Source organism: Gymnogyps californianus, chromosome 9 (genome assembly GCF_018139145.2).
Source record: "Gymnogyps californianus isolate 813 chromosome 9, ASM1813914v2, whole genome shotgun sequence".
NCBI classification, from domain to species: Eukaryota; Metazoa; Chordata; class Aves; order Accipitriformes; family Cathartidae; genus Gymnogyps; species Gymnogyps californianus.
This window is the reverse complement of record NC_059479.1, coordinates 23169853-23195553: the sequence shown is the minus strand read 5'-3', so window position 1 is coordinate 23195553 and position 25701 is coordinate 23169853. Positions and strand designations below refer to the sequence as shown.

General features: G+C 49.4%; 1 protein-coding gene across 1 annotated transcript in view; it reads left to right on the top strand.

Annotated features, from left to right (window-relative positions):
• LOC127019582 (uncharacterized) overlaps window positions 1-25701 on the top strand; it is a 219293-nt gene that overhangs the window by 5691 nt on the left and 187901 nt on the right. The window contains exon 3 of the mRNA XM_050901700.1: window positions 22559-25290. Coding sequence (XP_050757657.1) covers window positions 22627-25290 — 2664 coding nt within the window. The 5' untranslated portion in view covers window positions 22559-22626. The remainder of the gene's footprint in view (window positions 1-22558; window positions 25291-25701) is intronic.

Here is a 25701-nt window from a genome sequence, read left to right as displayed (position 1 = left end):
CAGGTGCCCACCAAAGCTGCTCTATCTCTCCCCTCCTCAGCTGGACAGGGGAGAGAAAATATAACAAAAGGCTCGTGGGTTGAGATAAGGACAGGGAGAGATCACTCAGCAATTACCATCACAGGCAAAATGGTCTCGACTGGGAGAAATTAATTTATTACCAATCAAATCAGAATAGGGTAATGAGAAATAAAAGGAAATCTTAAAAAACACCTTTCCCCCACCCCTCCCTTCTTCCTGGGCTCAACTTCCCTCCCAAATTCTCTACCTCCTCCCCCCAAGCGGCACAGGGGGACGGGGAATGGGGGTTGTGGTCAGTTCATCACACGTTGTCTCTGCTGCTCCTTCCTCTTGGGGGGAGGACTCCTCACACTCTTCCCCTGCTCCAGTGTGGGGTCCCTCCCACGGGAGACAGTCCTCCACGAACTTCTCCAACGTGAGTCCTTCCCACGGGCTGCAGTTCTTCACGAACTGCCCCAGCGTGGGTCCCTCCCACGGGGTGCAGTCCTTCAGGAACAGACTGCTCCAGCGTGGGTCCCCCGCGGGGTCACAAGCCCTGCCAGCAAACCTGCTCCAGCCTGGGCTCCTCTCTCCACGGGGCCACAGCTCCTGCCAGGAGCCTGCTCCAGCGCGGGCTTCCCACGGGGTCACAGCCTCCTTCGGGCTCATCCCCCTGCTCCGGCGTGGGGTCCTCCACGGGCTGCAGGTGGAGATCTGCTCTACCGTGGACCTCCATGGGCTGCCGGGGGACAGCCTGCCTCACCATGGTCTTCCCCACGGGCTGCAGGGGAATCTCTGCTCCGGCGCCTGGAGCACCTCCTCCCCCTCCTTCTTCCCTGACCTTAGTGTCTGCAGAGTTGTTCCTCTCACATCTTCTCACTCCTCTCTCCAGCTGCTGTTGCGCAGCAGTTTTTTCCCCCCTTCTTACCTATATTATCCCAGAAGCGCTACCACCGTCGCTGATGGGCTCGGCCTTGGCCAGCGGCGGGTCCGTCTTGGAGCCGGCTGGCATTGGCTCTGTCGGACATGGGGGAAACTTCTGGCAGCTTCTCACAGAAGCCAGCCCTGTAGCCCCCCCGCTACCAAAACCTTGCCACGCAAACCCAATACAATACTTTTAGGCAGGTAAGTAACTTTAGGGCAAAAAAACCTCATAGAAATGGTTTCTGCCCCTCTTTGAAAAAGATTATAGAAAAATGGATGACACCAATGTTTGATGACAAGCGTCACAAGTAGAGCTAGAGAGATGGTAATGATGAGACGTTAGAAAGATGTTGAGTGTGTGAGTGTGGTCTTCTACCCTGTGTTGAATGCTGAAGATTACATCTCCTGCAGCTGAGAAGGGTCAGAGGTCCCTGGACCAGGGCAGGGATGGCAGCAGAGCCCAGGCGCGTGACATTTGCAGCTTCAAGCCCGTAGCTCTTGCATCATGCTGTCAGGTGGAAAGGCAAAAAGCTCTTGAGCTTGGAGCAGGGCGCCAGTGGTATCTGCGCTGAGCATGCTGGTTTAGTCCTTTCCTGTTTCACTAATAATTCTCCCCATTTTTCCTCAAATCCTCAAGCCTAGCAAAGCTGTGGAATACCCAGTTCCTGTTTTGCTGTAGGATTTTTTCATTTGCTTTCCTTTGTGTTTGGGATTGCAATCCGTTTTGATCCTTCATTCTCAGTAGAAGCTCCAACAGATCAACACCGGAGCATTTTGAATGCAATTGCTACCTCTTGGTGTCTGATGCAGTGCCAACGGTGGCTGTTTTCTTGCCGGGACCTGTGCCATCTCTGGACCGGTTGCCTTACTGTGAGAGATGCACTGGGCCAGCCCTGCTCCCGAGCTTCCTGCACTGTGAGAGTGGTGATGTTGTTCAGGTTCACCCCAGCCGAGCTGAGACTGAAACCTTCCAAATCATAGCCTGCTCTGATGTGATATTTTCACAAGGACTGCAGGGTAGTGAAATATCCGTGAGAGAAAGCCCCGTCCAGATGTTGCAAAAGGCTCGGTGCGATAATGAATTATCCACAGCCATTCCCAGGCTGGACGGCTTCTGTTTCAAGCCGCTGGTGCGGTTTTGCCTGCTTCCTGGCCTGGACTTGGTTGCGGTGCTTTGCTTGTTGCAAAAACAGTGTCCCCGGGAGCCTCGAGAAGTTGCCCTGGTGCACTGCAAAGAGGCTTTTTTCATGGCAGTGCTTTCCCATGGTATTTTCTCCCGGGAGCTGGCGTGCGCCGCCGCACAGGAAATTCTGGTTGCACCATTATTGCAGAGCCTATTGTTTGGGGCAAGAGCGGGATTCGGTCTTGCTCACATCCTAAAATGTCTCACTGCGTTAAAAGGATGTTGCAGAGTATCCAGGGTTGCCGGCGGAGCGGCAACGCTCGAAGCTGGTTTTGCGCAGAGTTCACGCTTAGCCCAGATCCCTGCGTTTCTGCTCGAACTCGCCGCTTGGGTTTTTCACAGGAATCCTCAGGGTTAAGGAAAACTTGGAGTGAAACCAGAGTCAGAGCATGGTCCCTCATCACAATTTGCAGCTTCTTGCTGCTTAGCCCGCCCCTGCTTGTGGGTGATGCGTAGCAGACGTGTTGAGTGATGCAAAATCAGCGTGTGGGGGGGATACAGAAACCCATCAGAACTCTGCCTTTGAGATGCCAAAAAACGTGGCCTGGATCACAGAGGCGTGAATAGGCAGGTCCAGCACGTGGCAGGCTCTGTTTTCATCTGCCGCAGTCTCGTGGCGTGACCGAGGACGCCTGTTAACCTGTCCGTGCCTCAGTTTCTTATCTGAGCACTGGGGCGAACGCTGCGCTGCATGTGTTTGCTTTCACTTTGGGTTTTTTTTCCCTTAACTAATCTTTGTGGCTTAGATGGTTGGCAGCGATAGCCGTATTTCCCAGGCTGTGCTATTCAAGTTGCAAAACACCGTTCCTCACCCGTGCGAACCGCAGGTCCTCTCGCGCAGGACTACGTGTAATGTTTTGGCTACGACTTGCCTGCCGGCAGAAGCAAGAAGATTTGAAAGCTTTGCTGTCCGAATTGTGCTCCGCCTTGCTGCAGGGATGGTTGCTCACCCCTCGGGTTGCCTGCTCGGGCTCTCGGCTCCCCCTCGCTGGGTTGTTCGTTTGCTTTTGGCTGCGATCCCAAAAGAGGGAAAACCCCAAACTGGGGCAGGTGTAAAGAGCGAAGCTGCATGCATGACATTCCTGCAGTGCCACACGCCGGGCAGAATTAAGCATGGAAGTTCCCAGGGCTTTTGCAAACTCTGCATCCCAAGAGCTGAGCTTTTGCTGCCTCAGTAAAGCCCCGGAGAGCCTGCGCGGGCGGCCAGCCCCTCCACGCACAGGCTGCACAGAGCTGCCAGCAACCTGCCCTGCTCCGGGAGTGAATTTTCTGCTGGAGGCTTGTCTCGGTCCAGATGCCGCACTTCAGTGTGCGTAGGTGAGGAGGTGAGCCCCCTTGGATCTAGCACCGGCCGGTGAGGGTGTTACCACCCAGCTGGTGAGGCAGCAGGAGATGTACGCCGGCTCCTTTGCTGCTGCAGCAAACTGCTGGTATCTTCACTTCAATAGATGCTGGCTTCAGTTTGAGGGCTCTGCTGGATTTGTGGAAACAGGGTGGCTCACGCTGCTGTGCACTGGCATGAGAAAGCGAACCAAAAGGCTTTGCTGATGCTCCGGGGGCGCGTGGAGCAAAGCACGTGCCTGGCAGGGGGACGGGGAGCCTGGCAGCAGCGATCCTGTGTCCCTCATCTGAACAAGTCACACTGGGAGTGGTTGTAGCTCGTTTGCTCTTGCTGCTCCTCTTGTGCCGGGTAGAAGCTGATGCTGTCCCACTGAAACTGGGTCGACATTGTCTGCCAGAGGCCTCCCGTACACTCAGAGACTTGTTTGAGAGAACCATTAATCAGTTTAAAACTGCCCTGTTTCACTTGTGGGTATAAAAAATGCCTATTGTGTGTAAAAACAATGCCACCGATGTGAGCATCTGCCCTCAGCACTGGAATTGTTTAGCTGAAGTGGTATGAAGTCACACGTCTAGCCGGAGCAGTGTGGTTGTGGAGCCTCTGGACTCTCAGCTTCGGCCAAGTGGTTGGTGTTGGGCTTCACCGCGGCACCACGGCAGTGCCTGGCCTCTGTCGCCCACACTGGTGTAGAGGATACTGTCAACTGGGAGGCTGGAGCATGGCACCAGGGTCCTGCCTGAGCTTGGGCAGCTCAGCAGAGAGCGAGGAGGAGAAGGAGAGCATCCGCCAGCTTTCTGAGCAGCACAAGGAGTTGGGTTTGCACTGGAAGGGTGCTTCCTGGCGAGCAAAGGCACCAACCCCAGAGCCTGTTACCGTCTTCCCATCCCTCCCTTCTGCTGTAGGGAGTTTGACAGCATTCCTGGGTGGCAGAGCACATCCTAAACTTCTGCTCCGCTCTCTGGTTTCCACACTGTAGCCCAGAGCTGAGAAAGACACTGGCAGCAGTGAGAGCAGGCGAGCAACACACACCATGTCCCTCGGTGACCCTCTGTGATCATGCTTGGAGTGTCCACTTATATATAGCTGGGAAAGCCAGAAGAAGTAGGGCTTCAAGGTGGTGGCCTCTAAGCATTTTCACACTGTGCCGTGCACGGCTCCACGGTGTGGGCAATGCTGGCAGGCTGAGCACGGCCGGGGCGGATGCGTGGGAGCCCACTGCAGCCTGGGGGATGCTGTCCGCAGCCACAGGGGATGATGGCTGTGTGTGTTTTCCAGTGAGATTTTATACAACAGCGGCCAGTGAGTTTACTTTATATGGTGTAAGTCCTGCCAAAACAATTTCTTCCTGTTATTGCTCCTCCAGTCTTAGCGCAGTGATAAGAGCCTTTTGCAGGGAGCTGGTTTCTCCCAGGGGCTCTCCTGCTCTGAGCTGGGAGCTTTGAGCAGCAGTTCCCAGGGCGGCTTTTCCTCAGTCCTTTAGGTAAATTTCGAAGTTACATTTAATTAAAGGATAAAAGGAACATCTGAGTATGGTCTGTGAAGGGTGTCTCCACAACCAAATGGATCGGGTTCATTTTAGGCCATATTTCCCATGAATTATCTCTTCAGTTGCCCAAGGAGGTAGTTACGGATGGCAAAGACCTTGGCCTTGCAGACAAGGCTTGTCTTAAAATATATTGAAGTGGAAGCTGAAACAACGTGGGGCTTTGCTTGGACCTGGACTGGAGCTGGGAGAGCGCCACAAATATTGTCGCTTCCCCAGCTCAGACCTGGTGGCTTCAGCTGATATTTCGTGTTGCCCCCCCATTTTGTTTCCTGATGCTGAACGGGATCCAGCGGTGCCCTGCTCTCAGGGCTGCAGCACGCTGCGATGACGGTGGTAGGTTTTACTTCCGACCAGAGGGCTGCATGGATACCTCATGCTCCCCGGAAAGTAAAGTACCTTCCTTTTCCCACCTAATTCTAGCAGAATTAGGAAAATGGCATGGAGTTTCAATAGCTGGAAAGCTCTACAGGCTGGGGGAGCGATTTGCATGGAAAGCTTTCTCAGCTTCTTAGCAAGGAAACACCCTTGCTACAGAAATGCTGCTGTATGTGTGTTTCCACTCCTGCAAAGGAAGATTTTTAAGGCTAAGCCTTAAATATTCTAATGGGAATGAAGATGGATCTTAAACCCTCTTCTGCTTGTTTTTTAATTCCTTTTGAGTGAACGAATTGAACCTAAAGCAGAACCACAAGAAGGTTTGCTGGGTTCCAGCACGGGCCCGTGGCAGGCAGTGCAGGATCAGCCACAATTGCTTATGATAAAGGAATCATTTCGGGTTTCCCGATTGCAAACACAGTGCCAAAGCTGGGAGGGCTCTTGCCACCGCTTAACAATTTGACTGAATTGAATAGGCTTCCCTCTCGTTCCCAAGAGTGGGCTGCTGAGAGGAAGGGAAACAGGAAAAAAGCCAGTTAGTCGCTAGGGTGAGGTGCTGCCCTTCTGAATAAGGGCGGCAGGGCAGTCCTGTGGTGCTGCAGGTCACCACCGGTGGATGTGTGCCTGGAACGGCATCTCTGGTGCGGTTACCCCATGATGTGGCTGCAAGGAGAGCAAAAAGGCGGTGCGGCAAACCGCCCCGCGTTTGGGGATTGTGTGAGAGGTGTTTGGTTGCAGAGCAGCTTTGTTGTCTAATTACGGTGCACGACGACAACGATGTTACCAGCCTCCTGCTCTTTCCATCGCCTTCTTAGCCCAGCCGCAACTTCTGCCATGAGCGACGCTTCATGCCCGGTGGTACACAGATCATGCAGAGTGCTTCTCACTGCCGGCAGCAAAGGCAAGCATGTTGGGGAGGCAAGAGAAAAGGGGGCCACAAAAGCCTGATGTAAATGAGCAAACATCTGAGCGTGCGGGTTGTTTTGCAAGCAGGAAGGGAGCTGAATTCCTCAGCTAGGCTACCCAGCGGGACCCTCTGCCCAGGTTTAATGCTGTGAACTGCGTAAGTAAGTGGTGCTTGCAAACAGGGATCCTGCAGAAGGGATCTGCTGGAGCAACAGCCAAATCTTTGCTTCTGACTCTTCAGTGGTTGATGTTTTCTCACTCTGGGATACTACAGCAGTGCCTGTAATAACCCCCAAGGGCAGGCATTGCCTTTCTGGCCTCTCTCTGGTCTATAATTGGTCCCTGCGACTTCTTGCCATAATAAGTTAAAGCTAAGCATTTTAATAAACTTTTATGAAGATAATGAGTTGCATTAGGTAGAAATATTTGTATAAAAGGGAGGTAAATAAATGCATTTCAGGGCATAAGCCAACCTGTGTTTGACACAGCTAGAAGCAATTTTCTCCAAGGCACAGATTATTCCATAATTGCTCATTAATGAAGTTCTTGCCTCCTTCCTCTGAAGCGTTTGCCCTTGTCCAGGGCATAGGAGGAAGCAGTGGGTTATGTGGAAGCCCTGTGTGATCCAGGCTGGCGTGCTTGTACTCCTTAACGCTCCTCTGATTGTAATCAGTGGGTTTTGCACCCATAAAGAATTAGGGCAATGCCACGTAAACTGTCTATAATAAACATAGGGAGTCTATTCATATGGTTTCAGGCTTGAACATTGAGTGATAATTACTTTATAATCTTTCCAGGCACCTTGCTTTGATTCCTGGAAAGTTTCACCTTTATTTACAGCTATGGTGTAAACATGTTTAATAAGACAGAGTTGAAAACACAGAGAAGTTTTTTTGGGGGAATAGCTTTACTGCAGGATGGTGCAGGACAACTCCATGGATCTGTGCAGTGCTGTAGGCAGGGAACACAGACCCGACTGCTAGATACTCCTTGGGGCACTGTTCAGAAAAGCAAAAGCATTGCCTGTCTTCCTTCAAACGCACTCACAAAAGGACGTGCAACTTTTGCTGGGAGCAGGAAGGAGCCACTGATTTAGGTATGAAGTTGTCTTTGGAGACCAGGTCTGCCTGAATGGTGGCGTTGGAGAAACCCCTCTGTGCTGCATTTCCCTGGTTCTTTATATACCCTCTGCTGCATGAGGATAAATACATTGCAAGAATGAATATTGAGATCCCTAATTCGAGTTTAGTTTAGGCACCTAAATACATGTTTGAGCATGTAAGTGGGAAATCTGATTTTTATGTTAAAGGTGCAGCTCTCCTCCCTGGCAGTCGGGACATGGCTGGGTCGGAGCTGCAGTTAGGAGTGTCTTGCGAGATGGACGGGCTGTGAGCATTTCCTGAGTGTGCAGGAGGGTTTCTAGAGAAGTAGCAATGTGGGACAAGATCTTCTGCAAAGAGTCCAGTGAAGTACCTTTCAGAGCCCTGTGTTAATCTGCTGTTTCTTTCTGCTGGTGGTAACAAGCTGGGGTTCAGCCTCATGTGGCTTAAATTGTGATTTCTAGCTATGAGGGTATGGGGAGACCACGTTTTGAGCTGGATAAACGACAGCCAGATTTGGCCTGGAGGCTATGGAGCTGCATTATTGTAGTGATGGGTCAGAACTTCACATTCAGCATATAACCCAGCTCCCAAATTAGATGCTTAATTCATTTATCTCTTCCTTTGCCCCTGCTCTGCTATTGCATCCAACTGCCATTGAGGCCGGCGAAGCAGGGAGTCAGAGGAGGTGCAGCTTGGGAGGAAAGTTCAGCGCAGTCGTCTTTTGGGGTTGAAAACAAACTGAGCGTGGGCGTATGCCTTTGACGTGAGGATCAAAAAGATTGGGTTTAATTGAGTACACGGGCGCTTCTCTTGCTGCCTCGTTCCTGACTTCCCTGGACCTGTTTTCGTCACCCAGTGGGGGCCGCGGGGCAGAGCGGTCGCTGCCTGACGTGCATTTCTGTATCCACGCCCTCAGCCGATGCTGTTGGGACCGAAGCATCCGCCTGCCCGTGTGCCGGGGGTAGCTCTTTGCAACCCTTCCCAATTGCCGTGTCTTTCAGGGAGATTATTTTTGGCATGCTGACTGCGTCGGGTTTCTCCATTTTCCTGCTGCGAGTAGTTGTGAAATAGCGGCTGTTCTGCTAATGCCAGTGATGGCTTCCCTGCCATCCGCTGGGGCCCTCGCTCTTGTTTGCACGCTGCCATGGGGAGGAGGGAGCATGTATTTAAAAACAGACAAGAAAAAGCCCAAGAGCGATTAAACTGAATGGAAGATCCCTCTGACTTCTGTGGGAATTGAGTATTGCTCGGGTTTTCTGCTGGACAAGCCCATATTCTTAAGCACTTATTTTGTCTCCTCTGAAGGAAGAAGGGGTCACTTTTTCCACACCGCTGACGTGAATGATGAATCACAACTGTTGTGGGAAGGTGCTGTTACTGGGATGAGTAACCTGTCAAAATATTTGCCATCTTCATCCCGATGTCCTCAGGTGTTTTGCAGCCCGTGTGCCAAATGGTTGGGTATGACCACGGTTCAGAGTGCTCTTTTGATGCTTCTCAAGTGGGGTGGACAGGAAGGATTGACTCCTTAAAGAATTTTTATTTCAAGGGAGTGATATAGCCTATGTATGGGAGAGCTCACTCATTTTACTACAGGAAGGAAATGTGTCGGCACGTAGCAAAGATCCAGCATATGGCCTGTAAGCCAAGGTGATTTTGCCTCGGTACTGAGTGCTAGCTGTAGCCAAACAGAAGACACAACGCTGGAATAACATCCAGAAAACTCAGCAGATTTTGCAAACCCTGGCAGCGCCAGTGAGCTGGAGCCAGGGCCGGCCCTGCCCTGCCTGTGCGGGCAGGTCGAGTGCCAGCGTGGGAGTTTCTGCAGCTCTTGCACCAGCTGAGCAGGGTTTGAACCTAATCATGGAGAAAACACGAGCTAGTGCGCCTTGACTCGCCGTGGGCTGGTCCTGTGCCTCCAACAGGGTGCATGTCCTTGTAGAAATGTATATGCTTGTCTTTTCCAAGGTGTGTGCTACTGTATTTGCAGTCTGATGCCCAGCTTGCCTGTGGCCTGCTGCTGTGAAGGTCCAGGGCTTTCCAGAGCTGTGGCAAGGGTATCACTGCTGCTTGGTGTTAGCTAAACAGTGTAGCATGTAAAGAATTTAGGTTTGTGTGACATGAGCTGGCAAATCAGCGTGTTGGTTTTTTGCATGATAGCAACGTTCATATATCCATGCCATGCAATTTCCTGCAAAAACTAGATGTTGCCTGCATGTGTTCCCAAAGCGTTTGTGCTTTTAAAGCACAGGTGAAGATACAAGTTTACTGGGCTCATCCTTGGAGATGGGGAGATGCACCTTCAGAGGGGATGCGATGGGCGCTTTCAGGGTGACTGGTCCTGTCCTTTCCTGCTTATGGTTTTTGTTTAGTCCCTTGCCACCCATAGCAATGAATTCACTTGCTGTTGAAAAGGAGTTATTGGAGAGACTTAACAGAATTATAGAAAAGGGTGAAATAAAAAGATGTCTAATACTTGGAACAAAATCCCCAGCTCCTTCTAAAAAAGATTCAGGCTTTGTTCCATAAATAGTGATAAAGGCTCCTGCTCAGCTGGGTTTTTAACCCTAAAAAAGGGCTAAGTGTATCCTTGAGGAGGGCAGGGTGGGAAGGCAGAGGAGACAGGACCGTGTGGCCACCTGTGCGTGCACAGCCGCGTCCCAGCGGCCGGGGTGCATGGCGGGGGCACAGCCGGAAGATGAAAAAGCTCATCGTTAATGATGCTAATTGAACGCGATGTTGCTTCCCTGTGACCAGAGCTGGCTGCTGCTGCCGTCGCCCAGCGGAGTGTGGCTGGCTCGAGCGGGGCCGCAGTGCGTGAGGAATGCGAGCTGACAGCCCCTTTTGCAGGGAAAAGCCATGTTAGTGAGACCGTGCAGCGGTCCAGACGGGATGCGCTCACGGTGCCTGCTTAAAAGCTGCTTGTTTGGTTTAGTATCTGTATCGGGTCGGCAGGGCAGGCTTGCATCAACAAACTAAGGTTTTGAAGTCTTGGGTTATAAGACGTGCATGTGAGGACCAGCTCTGGCCAAGCTGGACTGCACAAATGCAGGATAACACCTACAGCAACAGCAACATTGCCACCAGAACTGGGGCTCCAAACATCACCCACCCACCGATAGTTCCTGCAAAGCAACCACTGTGTGCGCCAGCCTGGGCTAACCGCATGGTCCCGGCCAGTGTGTGATGGCTCTGGATGCAAATAAGGATTATTTTTTGTTGTTGCTACTGAGGGGGGAAGGCAGGAGAAAGGTGTCTGCATGTCTAGGAGGCACCTTGTGACTTTTGAGGGTTCTGGGCATGGGGTGGGCATGCCTGGATTTGATGATACGCCTGCCTTGTGAGGGAAAAGTAAGGTGCAGGTGGGTGTCAGACCCCTAAAAGCTCTGTGCCTCTTTGGGTGCAAAGCCCCAGCCAGAGAGCAGGGCAGGCACTCAGCAGTCACGGTGCTTTTCTAGAAACACAAGATTAGGTTTTTGACATGGCTAAAAGCAATTTTGTGCAAGGCCACTTGCCTTCCCAAGTTGGATGTCCTGGAACACAGCAGTGGCCGAATGCACAGCAGGTGTCATTGGCCTGTTCGGAATATCAACCTCCAAATACCCAGAAATTGGGTTCATTTTACTCAAAAGCAGTGCAGAAGATATCTAAAGCAATCGTTTGCTGTTGAAGGCAAAGACACTTGTACACCTGATGCCCTGGGCTCCAATCTGAGACTTGCCACCAGTTTCAGAGCACGGTAAGGCTATACCTCACCTTTTAGTCAGAAGGCTTTGCTTGATGAATTAGGTTTCCTATAATGTGGTGCTTGGGGAATTGAGAGCAAACCAGCAACCAACTGTTCAGTCCTATGCTGTTGTGTTTGTGTTTAAAGGAGGTGTTGGTCCTTGTAGTTTGCCGTGCTATAAAGCAAGGCTGTATGGCAGGTTTGTTCCTAGCAGCCTGTTTATGAGAGCTGGGAGCAGCCCTCCAGCCCGCATCGTTGCCTTTCCATTTTCCTCCTTTGACACGGCGATGTGTTTGGCCTGTTTGATGGAGAAACCTGAAAGAAGTGATGGTTCCTGTTCAAACTGCTATAAGGAAAAAGGGCACGAGGGAAAGAAGTGCGGGGAAATCCGACCCATATAGCTGCCTAAAAAGAATGGGTCACTTGATATCTGTCTGGAGATAGAAATAGGGCTTAGAGGGAGGCAGTTAAGTACATGTGAGATGCCCTTTGACATCGCCAGGGCAATGTAAGGGAGTTGCTGAGTAATATGCTGAAATAATTCTTGGAAATGTTTGAGCAGAACCGGTTGCTTCATGTGCTTCCAGTCTTTGCATGTGAATTTGGGGCTGTCATTGGCACTCAGCTCTTTGTTTCTGATCCTGAGCTGAATGCGCTGAACATACATTAACACAGAAACACAGATTGCAACGTCTGTAACTATGGCAATATATCTACAAATGTGACCCTCCGCACCTAATTTCAATATTGGCATTGGTGAGCTGCCTTGTAAGATGGCACTTATTTTTTCTAGTAGTAATGCCATGTAAAAGAGGAAATATAAATAAACTCCCCAAACAAAAGAAGCAAGGAAAAAATAATTCTTTCAAACATTTGAGCAGGAACAATAGGGTAGGATATGCACTCTCTGGGGAGAGCTAATGGCTGAAACCGATAGGAGCGCAGTGCCTGCCTTACTCTGCTTTGTAACTAGCACAAACCTTTGCTCAACCAAAGATTATTTATAGCAAATGTTATGGCAGAAGCATGTGTGACCTGTAGGCTCCCTGCTAGGGGAAGAGCTTTCCTGTACTGTCTCTGGGATACAATAGACAATTATTTAGACACTATCTTTGTCTCAAGATATAAACAATTAAATGCTGGCTACTGATTTCTGTTCTTATGTTCAGACTACGGGCAGCCATGCTTTTTTACTTAAAGATTTTTGGAGAAGGAAAGGATTTTTAAGGGCTTCATTGTGGAGAAATGTCATAGCTGTAAAGTTCCTGAGGCATCTCTACTAAATTGACTAATTGGGAATGCAAAGTAATGTCACAAGCATCATGAAGTCATTGCCTCCCAGCATCCTCACAAAGGATGGCAGCCAGCGGCTCGATGTTGTTCAACTGACATTAATGGGGCATGTATGGGTGTAGACCCCTGAATCTGCCTGTACTCTTGCATTTTAGCTCATCACTGTGGTATTAGAGTAGCTACATCTGCTACGGGATAGTAATTAAATGTTCTTATATATAATTAACTACTTTCAACTGACTACTGAACAGCTTAAATAATCTACATGTAACGGCAGATATTTCTATATTATAATGGCAACAGTCGGTGCCAAATACCTGAGAAGATTGGGGAAACAGCTATTGTGCATCAAAACATAATCTTGTTCTGGAAGATGACTACTTTTTCAGGCTCCCTCATTTTGTTGGAGGTCCCTGTGCATCCTGGGTATCAAAAGGGAAAGTATCCTTTCGGTACTCGCTTTAGTTTTATTTTCTGTGTAGCAACATAATTTAGAATTGCAAAAAAGGGCGTATGAAAACGTGAAGGAGTGTGCAAGGGCTAATGCTACCACAAACACAATGCCAGCTGAATGGGCGAAGGGTGTATTCTCATCTGCAATTCATGGGTCAGCTATGTGAGTCTGGAGAAACATTTAGCAACAGGTACAATGCCAAAGCCTTCTGGGCTCTGTGCAGAGCCTTGCTCTGAAATTCAGCTTCAGTAGGAACTAATATGTTACATCTTCATCTTTTGATTCCAGTTAACACGGGCTTTTATACCTCTGTGTTTTCTTGTCGAGTTTCTCCTGCTCAGCTTTGCATGAGAAGCTAGATGATGGCTCTCTCCCCTTTTCTGCGCAGACACTGCATATATAAAGCTGTTGCTGGCTGGCGGAATGTTTTAGGGCTCACTGTGATGCAGAGCCAAGTGCTGGTACCCTGGTGAGCTGCCTGGCACCCCTCTGCACTGTCACACCGTTTCATCAGGCCCACCAAGCCCCAAGTGTGGAGCCGCTCATGTTTGCAGTGAGTTGGTCCCTCCCTTGGCAGCACCAGCACAAGTCCAGTTTATCTGACAGATGCAGGCAAAATGAGTCTCCTGCTCTAATTTCATTGTGTTTAGCCGTCGCACAAACTCTAAAGCTCCCTGAAATGGGAAGGAAGTAATGTTTAAATTATACATGAGTGAACTGATTTACTCAAACCGAAGTTTTGAGTTCCGTCCTTATGAATACAGGGATGGAGCTATCTGTCTGTGCATCCATCCGTCTGCCTGGTGAATATTGAATTAACAGAAACACAAATGCAGATCCAGTACTGTAAAAGCTTTGGCTTAAACCAGTGAAAACCGTGCGGGGCAGATGCACGCTGCCACCGGGAAAGCAGCGTGTTTGCCTAGCGTTAACTTGTCTGGTAGGTTGCCCTCAGTGATGGAGTGAGACCATTGCTGCAGATTCCCTTCTGCCACTGAAAACTCAGTGTTTCAGTAAGGTCTGTCCACTCCCGACTGGAAAGGGATTCCAACGGCTCTCCTGTCTGCCTCCTGCTCCTAATGAGGGGGTTTAACTTCCTGTGTAACTCATTTTGCAGAGCATGTAAAATGCTGGTTAAATTCTATGGTCGCTTCCTATGGGCACTTGCTCAGCGCTCCTCAGGGAGCCCAGCACCGGAAAGCCGTAACTACGCTTGCTAATGGCCTAGAGATCCCTTTTGCAGATGTTTCACCCAAGTCTCTTGTACATACTCCTTCCAATTCTATTTAAAAAAATTAATATGCAAGCTGCAGTACTGCCATGCCTGGCCGAAGCTCGGCAGCAAACCGTCCTTCTTGTCCCGTAAACAAGAGATGCTGAATTTTTGTAGGGGCTGCAGCAATTTGTGGCGCGGGCAGCTGTGAGCTGGGGATCTGCCAGTGGGGATCTGCCAGGTGGGCAGGGGCTCGAGCGTGGCTGGCTCCTGCCTGCATCATCTGGGAGCGAGCTGTGAAAGTGTGAATGCGACTTTGCGGTTGGTCCTTCGGAGCGGCACTGAGAGAGGCTGAAACGTCTGTGGAGACTTAAACAGAAAGGGGGTGAAGTCACGATTCTCTCCCTATTTATTTGACCTAAATACACTGAAGTAACTGTACCCTCATGAAAGAGATAATTTCCTGACGCTGGAGAGCTTAACATCTGTTTCCTCCCATTTTTTTTTGGTGGTAGAACATGGTAACGGAAGAACTGGCGGGGTTTTCTTTCCTCTTTTTCTTTTGTATAGCAAGAGGCGCTGCATGCTTGGGCTAAATACGCTATCCGAGAGCAGACAGGTTTCTCTCAAGGGTTATATGATCATTTGTTCTCTATTTTCTCTCCTTCCTGCCTCCCCCCACCCCTCCTGGAGAGGAGCGGATACACCGAAGCCCAGGCAGGACTTCCTTAGCTCAGCCATGCCTTCTGGCAGGCTGCGCCGCGTGCCCTCTCCCCGTCACCCCCCTTCCCCAAAAAACAATGGCCAAAGGCTCCTTCTTGTTTGTTATTTTGGATCCCGCAGAGGAAGAGCCGAGTGGAAGATCGTGTCCCCAGGGGCCCTTGGTGCATTCCAGCTCCGGCTGCCGCCTTGCAAGGCTGCCTGCGCCTTTGCTGTGTTGTCCCCAGGCCTTTAGTGCAAATTGGCAGTGCTGTGCGATGCTGGGGGTGGCCAATGGGTTTCGAAGCAAATTTAGTGCTGCTGAAAGGTGAGAGAGGGGGACGGAGAGCCTCGGAGGGATGTCCCGAGTCATTGCTCCGCAGCAAGAGCACGTCCTGTCCTTTGAACACCAGCGCAGCACAGGTAGTCGTGGTGCCAAGAGGAGCTGGGCTTTTGTACCAACTGTTTCTGACGTGGCTTGAACCCCCTCATATGCTGCTAGTATCTTGTTTGCAGTCGGGGTGTTGTGAGCCTCAGACCCTCTATACCCCTGGCTCCAAAACCCTAGAGGTCAACCTCGAGTCTCTCCAGGTGCTTTCTGCCAGAGGCTCTGCAGTGGAGAGCACATTTCTCACATGCGATCCTGTCTGGACTGGCCGGAGGGCTACCGCACCACCAGTTTCCTCTTTGATCTCTTCAAAGGCTTGTTGCTCCTCAGGGTCCCTGTTGAAGCAGTTCTTCTTCTGGGTCACTTGATAGAGGGGATGTACAAGTTGTCTGTAACCTGGAATATGCATTCTCCAGAATCCCACAACGCCTAGGGATACCTGGGTTTCCTTTTGTTGACTGGTGGGGACATGGGTGTTGTCTTATTGAGCACGTCTATTGGGATGTACAGCCTGCCGCCCAGAGATCGATTGCCTTGGAGCATGTTCCCATGTGGCATTCCCAATTAGTTGTTTAACCTTACAAACAATGATCAGAATCAGGCTCACAACACGCACCAGTATGAACAGTCTGATTACGCAAGCATACGCAAGGAACTGAAAGGCCATTACAAGAAGGCTATGAGGACCTGTCCTGGAGGAGAGGAAGGGGTAGGTGCCATTCTTTACTCTCTCCACAAAGTGTGTCTCAGGAGAAAAGGGGATAATTGCTGATTTTCTCCATGAGATGGTTCTCAGAGTACTGGGACAGCAGCAAGGTAGGACTCAAATACTAGATTAGGCTCAAGGCCAGTGCTTTTATCATAGCTCTCCCAGGCAAAGCAAAACAAAGTGATAGACAACACAGCAAACAGCAAAAATTGCAAACAGTCATTAACAATTCTTGGAGTTTGTTGTACAGCAAAAAAGGGATCAAGCACTGGAACGTGTGGGGAAATGCGTATGTCAGCTCCCGAAGTAAATACGCCAGCGTCACGATCCAGAGCAGCCAGTCAAATAACTAAACAGGTATAACAGCTAGAAGTTTAATCTAGCACACACCAATCACATCTGTTACTCTCTGGAACCCCTTGAACCCCACGGTGGGTGCCAGAAAGGTTGGGGGTTAAGCCTGGTAGGCCGCTAAGCACCACACGGCCGCTTCCTCACTGCCCTGCCCTCCCTCAGCCCCCAGTGGGATGGGGGAAGAGGAAAGGAAGAATAAAAGCAAGAAAACTTGTGGGCTGGGATAAAAGTGGTTTGATAAAAAGGAGAAGTGGAAGAAGAGGGAAAGAAAACAAAACAAGCAATGCAAAGGCAATCCCTCACCACCTCCCACGGGTAGACTGGTGCCCGGCCGGTTGCTGAGCAAAAGATGGCTAGCCCCTTTGAAACCCCTCTTTTCCCCTTTTTATTGCTGAGCATGACATTATGTGGTATGGAATATCTCTTTGGTTAGTTCACGTCGTCTGCCTGGTTGTGTCCCCTCCCAACCTGTTGCGCACCCCCCAAACTATTCACTGAGGAGGCAGACTGAGAAACAAGGCTTTGACGCTGTGCAAGCACTGTTCCGCAATAGCTAAAACATTAGTGTGTTATCAGCGCTGTTTTGGTCACCGATTGAAAACACAGCACCATACAAGCTGCTATGAAGAAAATGAACTCCATCCCAGCCAGACCCAGTACACTGGGAAGGAGGTAGTTCTGCCCACCCAAGCCCTTTCCTCCTGCCATGTGGCTTGTGTGTTCCTGTGGCTCTTTGGGTGAAAACCAAAGTCAACGTATCTTCTGTTTGGTTGTTTCCCCATCTAGCTCCACTCGGACCCATAAATGCTCCCCTTGGTGCGAGGGCAGGCGAGCAAACCTCCAGCTACAGTGACAGGAGCGGCTGGTGGCAGCGGGGAGCTGTGCTGGGTTGGGACACGGCATCTCCCCGACCTCGCTGCCTGCCTGGGTGGAGGCTCGAGCCCTCCCTTGTCAGTCTGCTCTGCTAAATGAAATTGCCTCCTGCTCAGAGGCCTGATGCCGAGGCAGCGCAACACAAGCTTGGATTTACAGTTGTGTGCCAGGTCTGAGTGTGGGTGAAATTAATCCTCTGCAAAGATGTTTCCCAAAACATCTGCTGTGTTCCCTTATATTTTCCTCTGAGGGGTTGTGGTTCAGTTGAGTTTTAATGTTCTCATGGCTGAGAGAGTCCTTCCAAAATATTAAAAGCCTGAAACCCCGTTGTAGGTCCCCTTTCCTGACAGAGGTCCCAACAGTCCAACACTTTTGGTGTTTTTTCTAGGTAGGGGGCAGCTTTACAGCACTAAATATTTAAATAAAAATACTTCTGCTAGTTTCCCGAAAACTGCAGTGATCTGAAGTGGATTTCAGGAATTGTGTGCTGCCAGCCTTGCAAACAGCCTCAACTGTGCGGTGTTAAATGAGCAGTTTCTTTCCGTCATTGGGATCTCTTGAGAAAACTCATCTCAGCCTGGATCCGACCTTTCCTAATTGATGCTTCCTGGCTAGCTGGGCTTGCTAGCCTGTTGCCTTTGGTAGGCACGTGGCCACCCTTATTTTGCTATGGTTGTGGATAACTCCTGTAAATTTACTAAGGGCCAGCGCAGAAGAACAAGATTGCCCAAGAGAAGCGTCAGTCCCTGAATGGTGGCTTGTGACAGCCCTGATTGCTTGGGCCTGATTCGGTGTCCTTTGAGTCTATGAGAACTGTTAACTTCAGTGGGTGTTACCTGGGCCTGTCGTGTTACTTCTGCTCTTGTATCTGTCTGCTAAATCACACTTAAAAGGAGCAAAATTGCTATGACTCCCACCTGTATCAGGCAAGAAAAGCCTTGTTGCCAAGGAAATGTTTTGCAATCATGAATGAGATAGAAAGTACCTAGTTCTTTCTTGAAAGATTTGGATAATGCAAAAAAAAAAAAAAAAAAAGGAAAGACTTTGGAGGGGCAATCATGGCCATAGATACAGATGTTTGTGTAACACACCTGGTGCCGTTTGCTTGGGATTTTGTGCAGTCTTAACTTACTTGTCCACCTCAGTGACCTGGAAAAGGAAGGTGAATTTTCAGAATGAAGGCCTACTGCTTGTGTGATGAGAAGAACAACAGGGTCTTGTGCAGAGGGCAGGGTAGGGATCAGCATAGCTCCTGGAGGTTGGAGCAGTTTTCAGTGTTTGATTGATAGCTGTGGTTTTATGAAACCATTTTCCTCGCCAGGCGAGATGTTGTGTGTTTTATAGACCAAACGCACCAGCCACAGCCACCTGGCTGAGCCACCCTCTTTGGGCTCGAGGTAATTCAGAGGGTAGTGGAAGAGGTGTAAGGTAATTGCATTACCTCATGTTTTCTGTGGTTAAAGTCCCACACACAGAGATGGTAGTCGCAGCTTAGCTGCTAGGTGGTAACTTGCTATGACTTGACATCTGCAACTGCGCCTGCAGCCCAAGGAGGGGAAAAATAAAAAGGCGACTGACTAACTGTTGTAGTTTTCTGGCTAATAGGTGTTCTCAAAAATATGTTCAAAGCGTTTCTTCAAAAACTCCTTCTCTTGCGCCCCAGAAAGATGCATAATGGTTCATCAGATACTCTTGCGGCTGTTGTTCTCCATACTCAAATTTTATTTTGTCATTATGGGCCTTAATGCCCCTGAGTCTGTGTGGTTTGGTTGATAAGACCACCTTTTCTCTATTTCGCTTATTTAAAGCTTAGGTTTCCCACAAGCATGCTGCTGTTGTGTGTTTGCACAGTGGCGGACACTAATTTTGGCAGCTGTATCAGTTGACGGAGCGTAGCAGATTTTGGCACCCGGTCGGGGAAGACTGAGCGAAGCTGGCTGAAATTTGTTCAAATGCAGAGAATTTGCCTCAGTGCTGGGAGGCTTTGCTCTGGGTGAGGCAGTGCCAGTCCTCAGGCTGGATCTGGTTCAGGTGACAGTGCTGGGACTGCAGGCGCTAACGAAGCTGCGCCGCTGTGAGTTGGCTCCTGCCAAGGTTAGCCAGTGATTTCAGTGTCTGCAGTCCTGCAGGCTTAATTGGTGTGAATTAGACAACAACAAGGTGCCTTTCTCACACTGAATATTTGCTAGCAGCCGGTCAAAAGGCCTTTTGAGCACCGTGCCTGTGTCCTGCTATTCCATTTATCCCTCAGGGAGAGCTTTGACAAAGCAACGATGATGGTTTCAAAGATCAGGAGACGTACAGGTGAGGCTGTGGTGGGAGGGAAGGCGGAGAGGAGCCACCAAGCTCTGGTCCCCTATCTGCTTAGAGTGCTCAGGTCTGGCTTCCTGGCGACAGCTCTAATTTACGTCTGGTTTAAAGCTGCTTTTAAAAAAACTAACCATATATATTTTTTTAATTTTAAAGCCACCCTTGCGCCCTGCATTTCTGGGTTGTGTTGCTTCTCTGGGGGGGGTCACGCAGGATCTGTCTCCTGTTACAGGCTCTCTTTTGCTCGACACATGAGAAACAGCCTCTCTCTCCTCTGTGCTAGCATCCCTCCAAAGACTTCGCAGGCAAGCCTATTTCCTTTGAATCTTCTTTCCTCATGCAGGATCCACCCAGCCAAAACCAATAAAACATAAAACTGGAAGGAGAAAACAAAAAAAATAGGGACCTTTTGTGATTTTTGTCTTTTGCTGCCAGTTGGCTGCACAACTTGAAACTGCTCAAATGCTCTTTTTTTTTTTCGGCTCCTTCAAATCCATTCAAATGTGTTACTCTTTAAATTGCAGCAGGGTTGCCTGTGAATAACTCGCAGACCTAGAGCAACAGCCTGGGGAGTGAGAAGCTGGTCTCCTCCTCGAGCACCAGATGGAGGAACAGTCCTGCTAAACCCTTGTTTTTTTGGGAACAAAAGCTTTCTGTGGTCTCCATATGGACCCAGGGCAACACAGCTCCTGTGTGAATTTGTGCTACAGGGTTTAAGTGGCGGCAGGCGGCGCCGAGGCCCCAAAACAGGCCTTTGCCTGGGGAAGGTGGTTCTCTTTTAAAATCTCCATCGTGGCGAGTACAAAAGGCAGTGGGCTGAGAAAATAGATGGCCAAAGCAGAGCGAGGCGGTGTGTGTGGAAGATAATCGCTATACAGTTAGGCTGTGTGACTGTATGGGGTGTATTTGGCGAGGTGTTGGTACCGGGGGCTGCGGGGGGCCGCTGTGAGGAAAGGCGGGGCCGCCCAGTGCTGGTCATGGCCGGTTCCACAGCAGCCGCACCACAGCCCAGAGCGGAGCCCGTCAGCGGCGCTGGCAGCGCCTCCCTGGAAACATGTTTAAGAAAGGGCAAAAACGCCAGAGAGGAGTGAGGGGAGATAAAAAAAAGTGAGAAACAGCGCCGTGAACCCCGAGGTCTGTGAAGATGGGGGGGAGAAGGTGCTGGAGCAGGGGGATGTTCCCTGACAGGAATTGCGTCCTGTGGAGGCCCCACGCAGGAGCAGGTTCTCCTGACAGGAATTGCGGCCTGTGGAGGCCCCACGCAGGAGCACGGGAAAAGCATGAGGAGGAGGGTGTGGCAGAGAGGAACTGTGATGTCCTGACCATACCTCTCCCAATTCCCTATCCCCCTGCACCCCTCAGGGAGGAGGTAGAGCCATCAGGAGTGAAGGGGAGAAGTTGAGCCATGGGAAAAAGGGGATGGGTGGGGGTAAGGTGGTGTGTTAGTTTTATCTTTGTTTCTCATTATCCAAATCAATTTTAATTGGCAATAAATCAAATTAATTTTCCCCAAGTCGAGTCTGTTTTGCCTGTGACAGTAATTGGTAAGGGATCTCCATATCTTTATATCAACCCACGAGCTTTTTTATCTTACTTTTTCCCCCGTCCTGTTTGGGGAGAGGGAGTGATAGTGTGCTGGGGTGGACGTCTGGCAGCTGGCCATGGTCAAGCCACCACAGTAGCAAATATTAACTTCTGTTACCCTAAGTACGTTGGTGCCAAAAATGCTTGGCACAACCCCCTGTGTCATGGCTGTAGCAAAAGCCAGATGACTGTTGTTCATAAAAAAGCAGGATAGTAGTTGTTTCTGTTAAGGTTTTTGACCTCACTTGGCTGTGCTCTGGTTCCTTGGTGCCTCTGCCATCCGTGAAGGTCTCACAGGTTATCGCTTATTGAAGATAGACATGTGGTGGCAAGGTAGAAACAGAGGCTTATTTGACTGAATGCAAGGGTGAACCTTTCTTTGTCCATGGGGTGTCCAGGGCAATAGCTGCTGCATTAATAACCTTCGTTTTAATAGAAATAGTGAGTATAATGGGGTTTTTTTATAGATATGGGGACTGTTCATAGAGCAGTAAGAGTAAAATGGATGAGAGCGGGAGTGAGCTTCATGCCTTTGTGTCAGAGCGCTGCAGTGTGACTGCCTGTTCTCCCTCTGCTCGGGGGAAAATGGAGAGTTTTTCCATTGTCAAACCCGTGTCTCTGGGGCTGTACCCCTTCTTGTTCCTATTCTTGCTTCCTTCTTCCTTCTGAGAGTAGGATGGGGAATTCAGGGAATTCAACCCCGTTTAGTGCCTGGCATGTAGTTCTGCATGTCGCAAAGGTAGACAGCAAACCCAGGACCACCTTATGAACTGTCGCAGCAAGACAGGGCAGAGATACACCAGTAGAAGGGAAGCTTTAGGATCTGTATGAGCAGGAGTTCAAATGTATTCCCACAAAGGGTTTGGAGTGGTTTCCATTGCTGTTGCGTATGGAGTACTTGTTTTAATCCCGTTCACTTAGGGTGGAACTCACTTGAGGGGAACATGTGTGTTTTGTGTAGCGTTGAGTGGTGGTCAAGCAGCTTTCGCTTAGCAGTCCAGTTCCAGTGAGGGATTCCCACACTGGTGCCGTAGCTGTAGTAGGAAAAACCTGGCTTGGATATTCCATGAGTTTTCTGATATTATAGTATTTCAGAATGGCATTGGTTCCAGGAAAAGGCTCATCCTGACTTTTCTTTGAATGCCTGAAGAGACTGAACTCATTGGGAGTGCATTGCCGGTTCCTGGCAGATGGGGCTGGTGAAGATGACAGTGACATGCGCAGGGACGCTTTACTGTAATTTCCTCTTTTCCTCTCTGTCATGTACTCTGATGTATTTAGAGTCCTAGCGATTTGCAAAACGAAGATGTGATTTACGGTATTCTGCGTATACTTTGTGGTAACTTTATTAATGCAGGAAGTTTATATGCGGTCACTAAATCTTCTGTCATTTAAATCAGTTTTATGTTGCTTTAAAATTTATACAGTTTGGGAGCAAAATTTCAGCCTCACTGAAATCAGTGGCAAAACCACCACTGCCACTGGGATAAGGTTTGACCTCTGATGCTTTAACAAATTTGTCTTTTAAAAAACTTTCTGCTCCTAATTGCATTCCTTTGTTCTTTTTTCCTTAAGTCTTGTGAAGAAAACAATCTGAAGACAATGCACCTGTGACCCCTGATACCAGCTTACGAGTCGGGGCGATGGAAGTTATAGAGGGCCGCCGGCATACTGGTCCCGTGATAGCTCCAAATGGATATGCAAACAGGATTTTCCAAGCAAACATGGAGGAAGGGAGTACTGACACGTTGGAGGTCTGTGGTGCTGAGCACTGCACCTCCAGCGATGCAATCCCGAATGAAAGGGAGGAAGCACCCAGGTATAAGAAGATGACCAAGGGCAACCGGATCTGGAATTTTGTTAGACGAAGGAAAGGACTCTCTACGAATAAAGGAAGACCCCAGTCCATGATCCTACTGGGAGTTACCTCTGAGGTCTCAGAATTAAAAAAACCATCCTTCATGGACAGGGTAAGGCCGTTAAAAAAGGGAAGAACCTCCAAGATGCCTAAGAATGTGGATTTGAGAGCATCCAGAGTCCACGTTGCTTGTGACCCTGAGGAGGACCATCATGCCAGTGGGCAAAGAGCTGTCTACAGGATTAAGAAAGTGAGTGACAGTCGGAGGCCCTCCCGCCACTCGTATGCGGGGTACATTGATGATTTGGATTCTTCTTTTGAAGACATAGAGCTGAATATCAGCATTCCTGAAATTGATGCCAATGAAAGTAAATGTCTCAGGGATATTAGTGTCAGATTACACAGTGAAGATAATGATAGTAACTGCCATAGAATACCAGCTAGAAAGAGCAAGTCTTTGAATTTTGAAAACTTTAAGAGTCCTGCAATTACAGAAGGGGACAATCAAAAGAGGTGTACTGTGCTCCCACAGGAGAGCAGAAGAGGAAGAAGCTCTGATGTCTGGAGCTATCTGAAAGGAATTTCATTAACTAGCAAAGATAATTCAAAGCTTCCAGATCAAAGGGCTGAAACCAATTTCCAGAACTTAGAAAATATAACTGATCATTCTACTTCTTATTTTGACTTTGATACGAGATGTGAGGAGAATCTCAGCCAGCGGAGAAAATCAAACAGTGCAACCAAAGCCACTCACTTTGGGGGTGTTGTGAGGTTCTTCACCAGTGTGGCCGAGGCAGCTCGGAGGCTGCGAGGCTCCTCAAGGGCATTTTCACCTGATGAGAAAAGGCCTCAGCGGAGTTTCCGAAGCTGGAGGCAGGATGTTACTTCCCACAAAGAGGACTTGGTTATCGAGAACGAGAGTGCAAGGGCCTTCTGCACAGTGGGAGCGTGTCTGCAGTCCCCAGATTCAGGCACATGGGACAATCTGAGCTTTGAGAGTTTGGTGGGGAAGGAGCCCATGCAGCATTGCAAAACCACAGAAGTGTCTCAACACATGGGTTCCTCTGCCCTCGGCAGTGAGAACGATAGATTTAATGAAACATCACTTTCTCCCTTTGGGCCAGAACCATCCATCTCCCACCTGCCAGAGCTCGCAGATGACTCTTTCACTGAGCTAAATACTAAAGACCCCTCGGAGGATCTGATCGACTTTCCACAGACGACTCTTACTGCACAGATTCAGGATTCAGGCACTGCTCCAGAGAAGACACAGGTCATGGGCAAGGACCTGCCACGTTCTCAAGGTCTTCCTGTGAATAATCTGGATACTGTGGACCTGGGCTGTTCTCCAGCTGCTGATGGTGACTTTTCTGCAGTGACTAAGGCTCTGATCCACCTTCCACAGACATCACTGACTAAACTTGATTCTGAGGACGTGGCTTGTGCTCCAGTAGTTGCTAAAGACATGGATCCTTCTCCAGAAGTGGCTCAGGAGCTTTCAAAGACAGAATTGGATATGCAGGACTTGAGGAATCCTGAGCTGTCTTTGCAAGACTTGTCTAGAGGTGAGCTGGGGATTCAAGACACTGGCAGTACTCTGGAGAAGACACAGGTTGTGGGCAGGGACCTGCCACGTTCTCAAAGTCTTCCTGTGAATAATCTGGATACTGCGGACCTGGGCTGTTCTCCAGCTGCTGATGGTGACTTTTCTGCAGGGACTAAGGCTCTGATCCACCTTCCACAGACATCGCTGACTAAACTTGATACTGAGGACATGGCTTGTGCTCCAGTGGTTGCTCAAGACATGGATCCTTCTCCAGCAGTGGCTCAGGAGCTTTCAAAGACAGAACTGGATATGCAGGACTTGAGGAATCCTGAGCTGTCTTTGCAAGACTTGTCCAGAGGTAAGCTGGGGATTCAGGACTCGGGCCGTACTCCAGAGAAGACACAGGTCGTGGGCAGGGACTTGCCATGTTCTCAAGATCTTCCTGTGAATAGTTTGGATGCTGTGGACTTGGGCCGTTCTCCAGCTGCAGATGGTGACTTTTCTGCAGGGACTGAGGCTCTGATCCACCTTCCACAGATGACCCTGACTAAAGAGGTTCAAGACACTGGCAGTACTCTGGAGAAGACACAGGTCGTGGGCAGGGACCTGCCACGTTCTCAAGATCTTCCTGTGAATAGGTTGGATGCTGTGGACCTGGGCTGTTCTCCAGTTGCTGATGTTGACTTTTCTGTAGTGACTTTTTTAAAATGTGCAACAGTTAAAGGACAGGTTTTAGAGCAGACTGATTGCCGCATTAAAAAGCGCGGAACCACTTCATTTGTAGAACAAAACTCTGTAGAGATAACGGACAGAGGGGAACAGTTTAACTGTAACGACGAGTGCCGTCCGTTCCAAGTGCACGTCTCTAGAATTGTCTCCTCCGGACGGCTCAAAAACGGAAAGGTATGACTAACTTTTACTATAATGTTTTCAATAAGACCATACTGTTATACATCTTATGGAGATGGTTTGCACTTGAAAGCATTTTTATATTATCCCTCATTGAGATTTTCAGTTAAGTAGACCATCATATGAATGATAGCAGTAGACACAGCTTTTATGTCAGTCTGAGACAAGTCGGTTAACTGGCATATCCCTGAGCTATTAGTGTAAGCCTCCAGAGCCACTCCTCCTACGACCGTTTGACCATTTGTTTGTATCAGTGCCTCTAGAAGAGGGCTGTAGCAGAAGTTTATGTATTTCTAGGCACTGCGGTTAATTTTTTTCCACTCTGCTTTTAGTTCATTTGAAGTGGAAACTTGTAAGAAGAGTGCTTTTGACAAATTTAGAGTTTTGAAGTGTGCCGTGGACAAA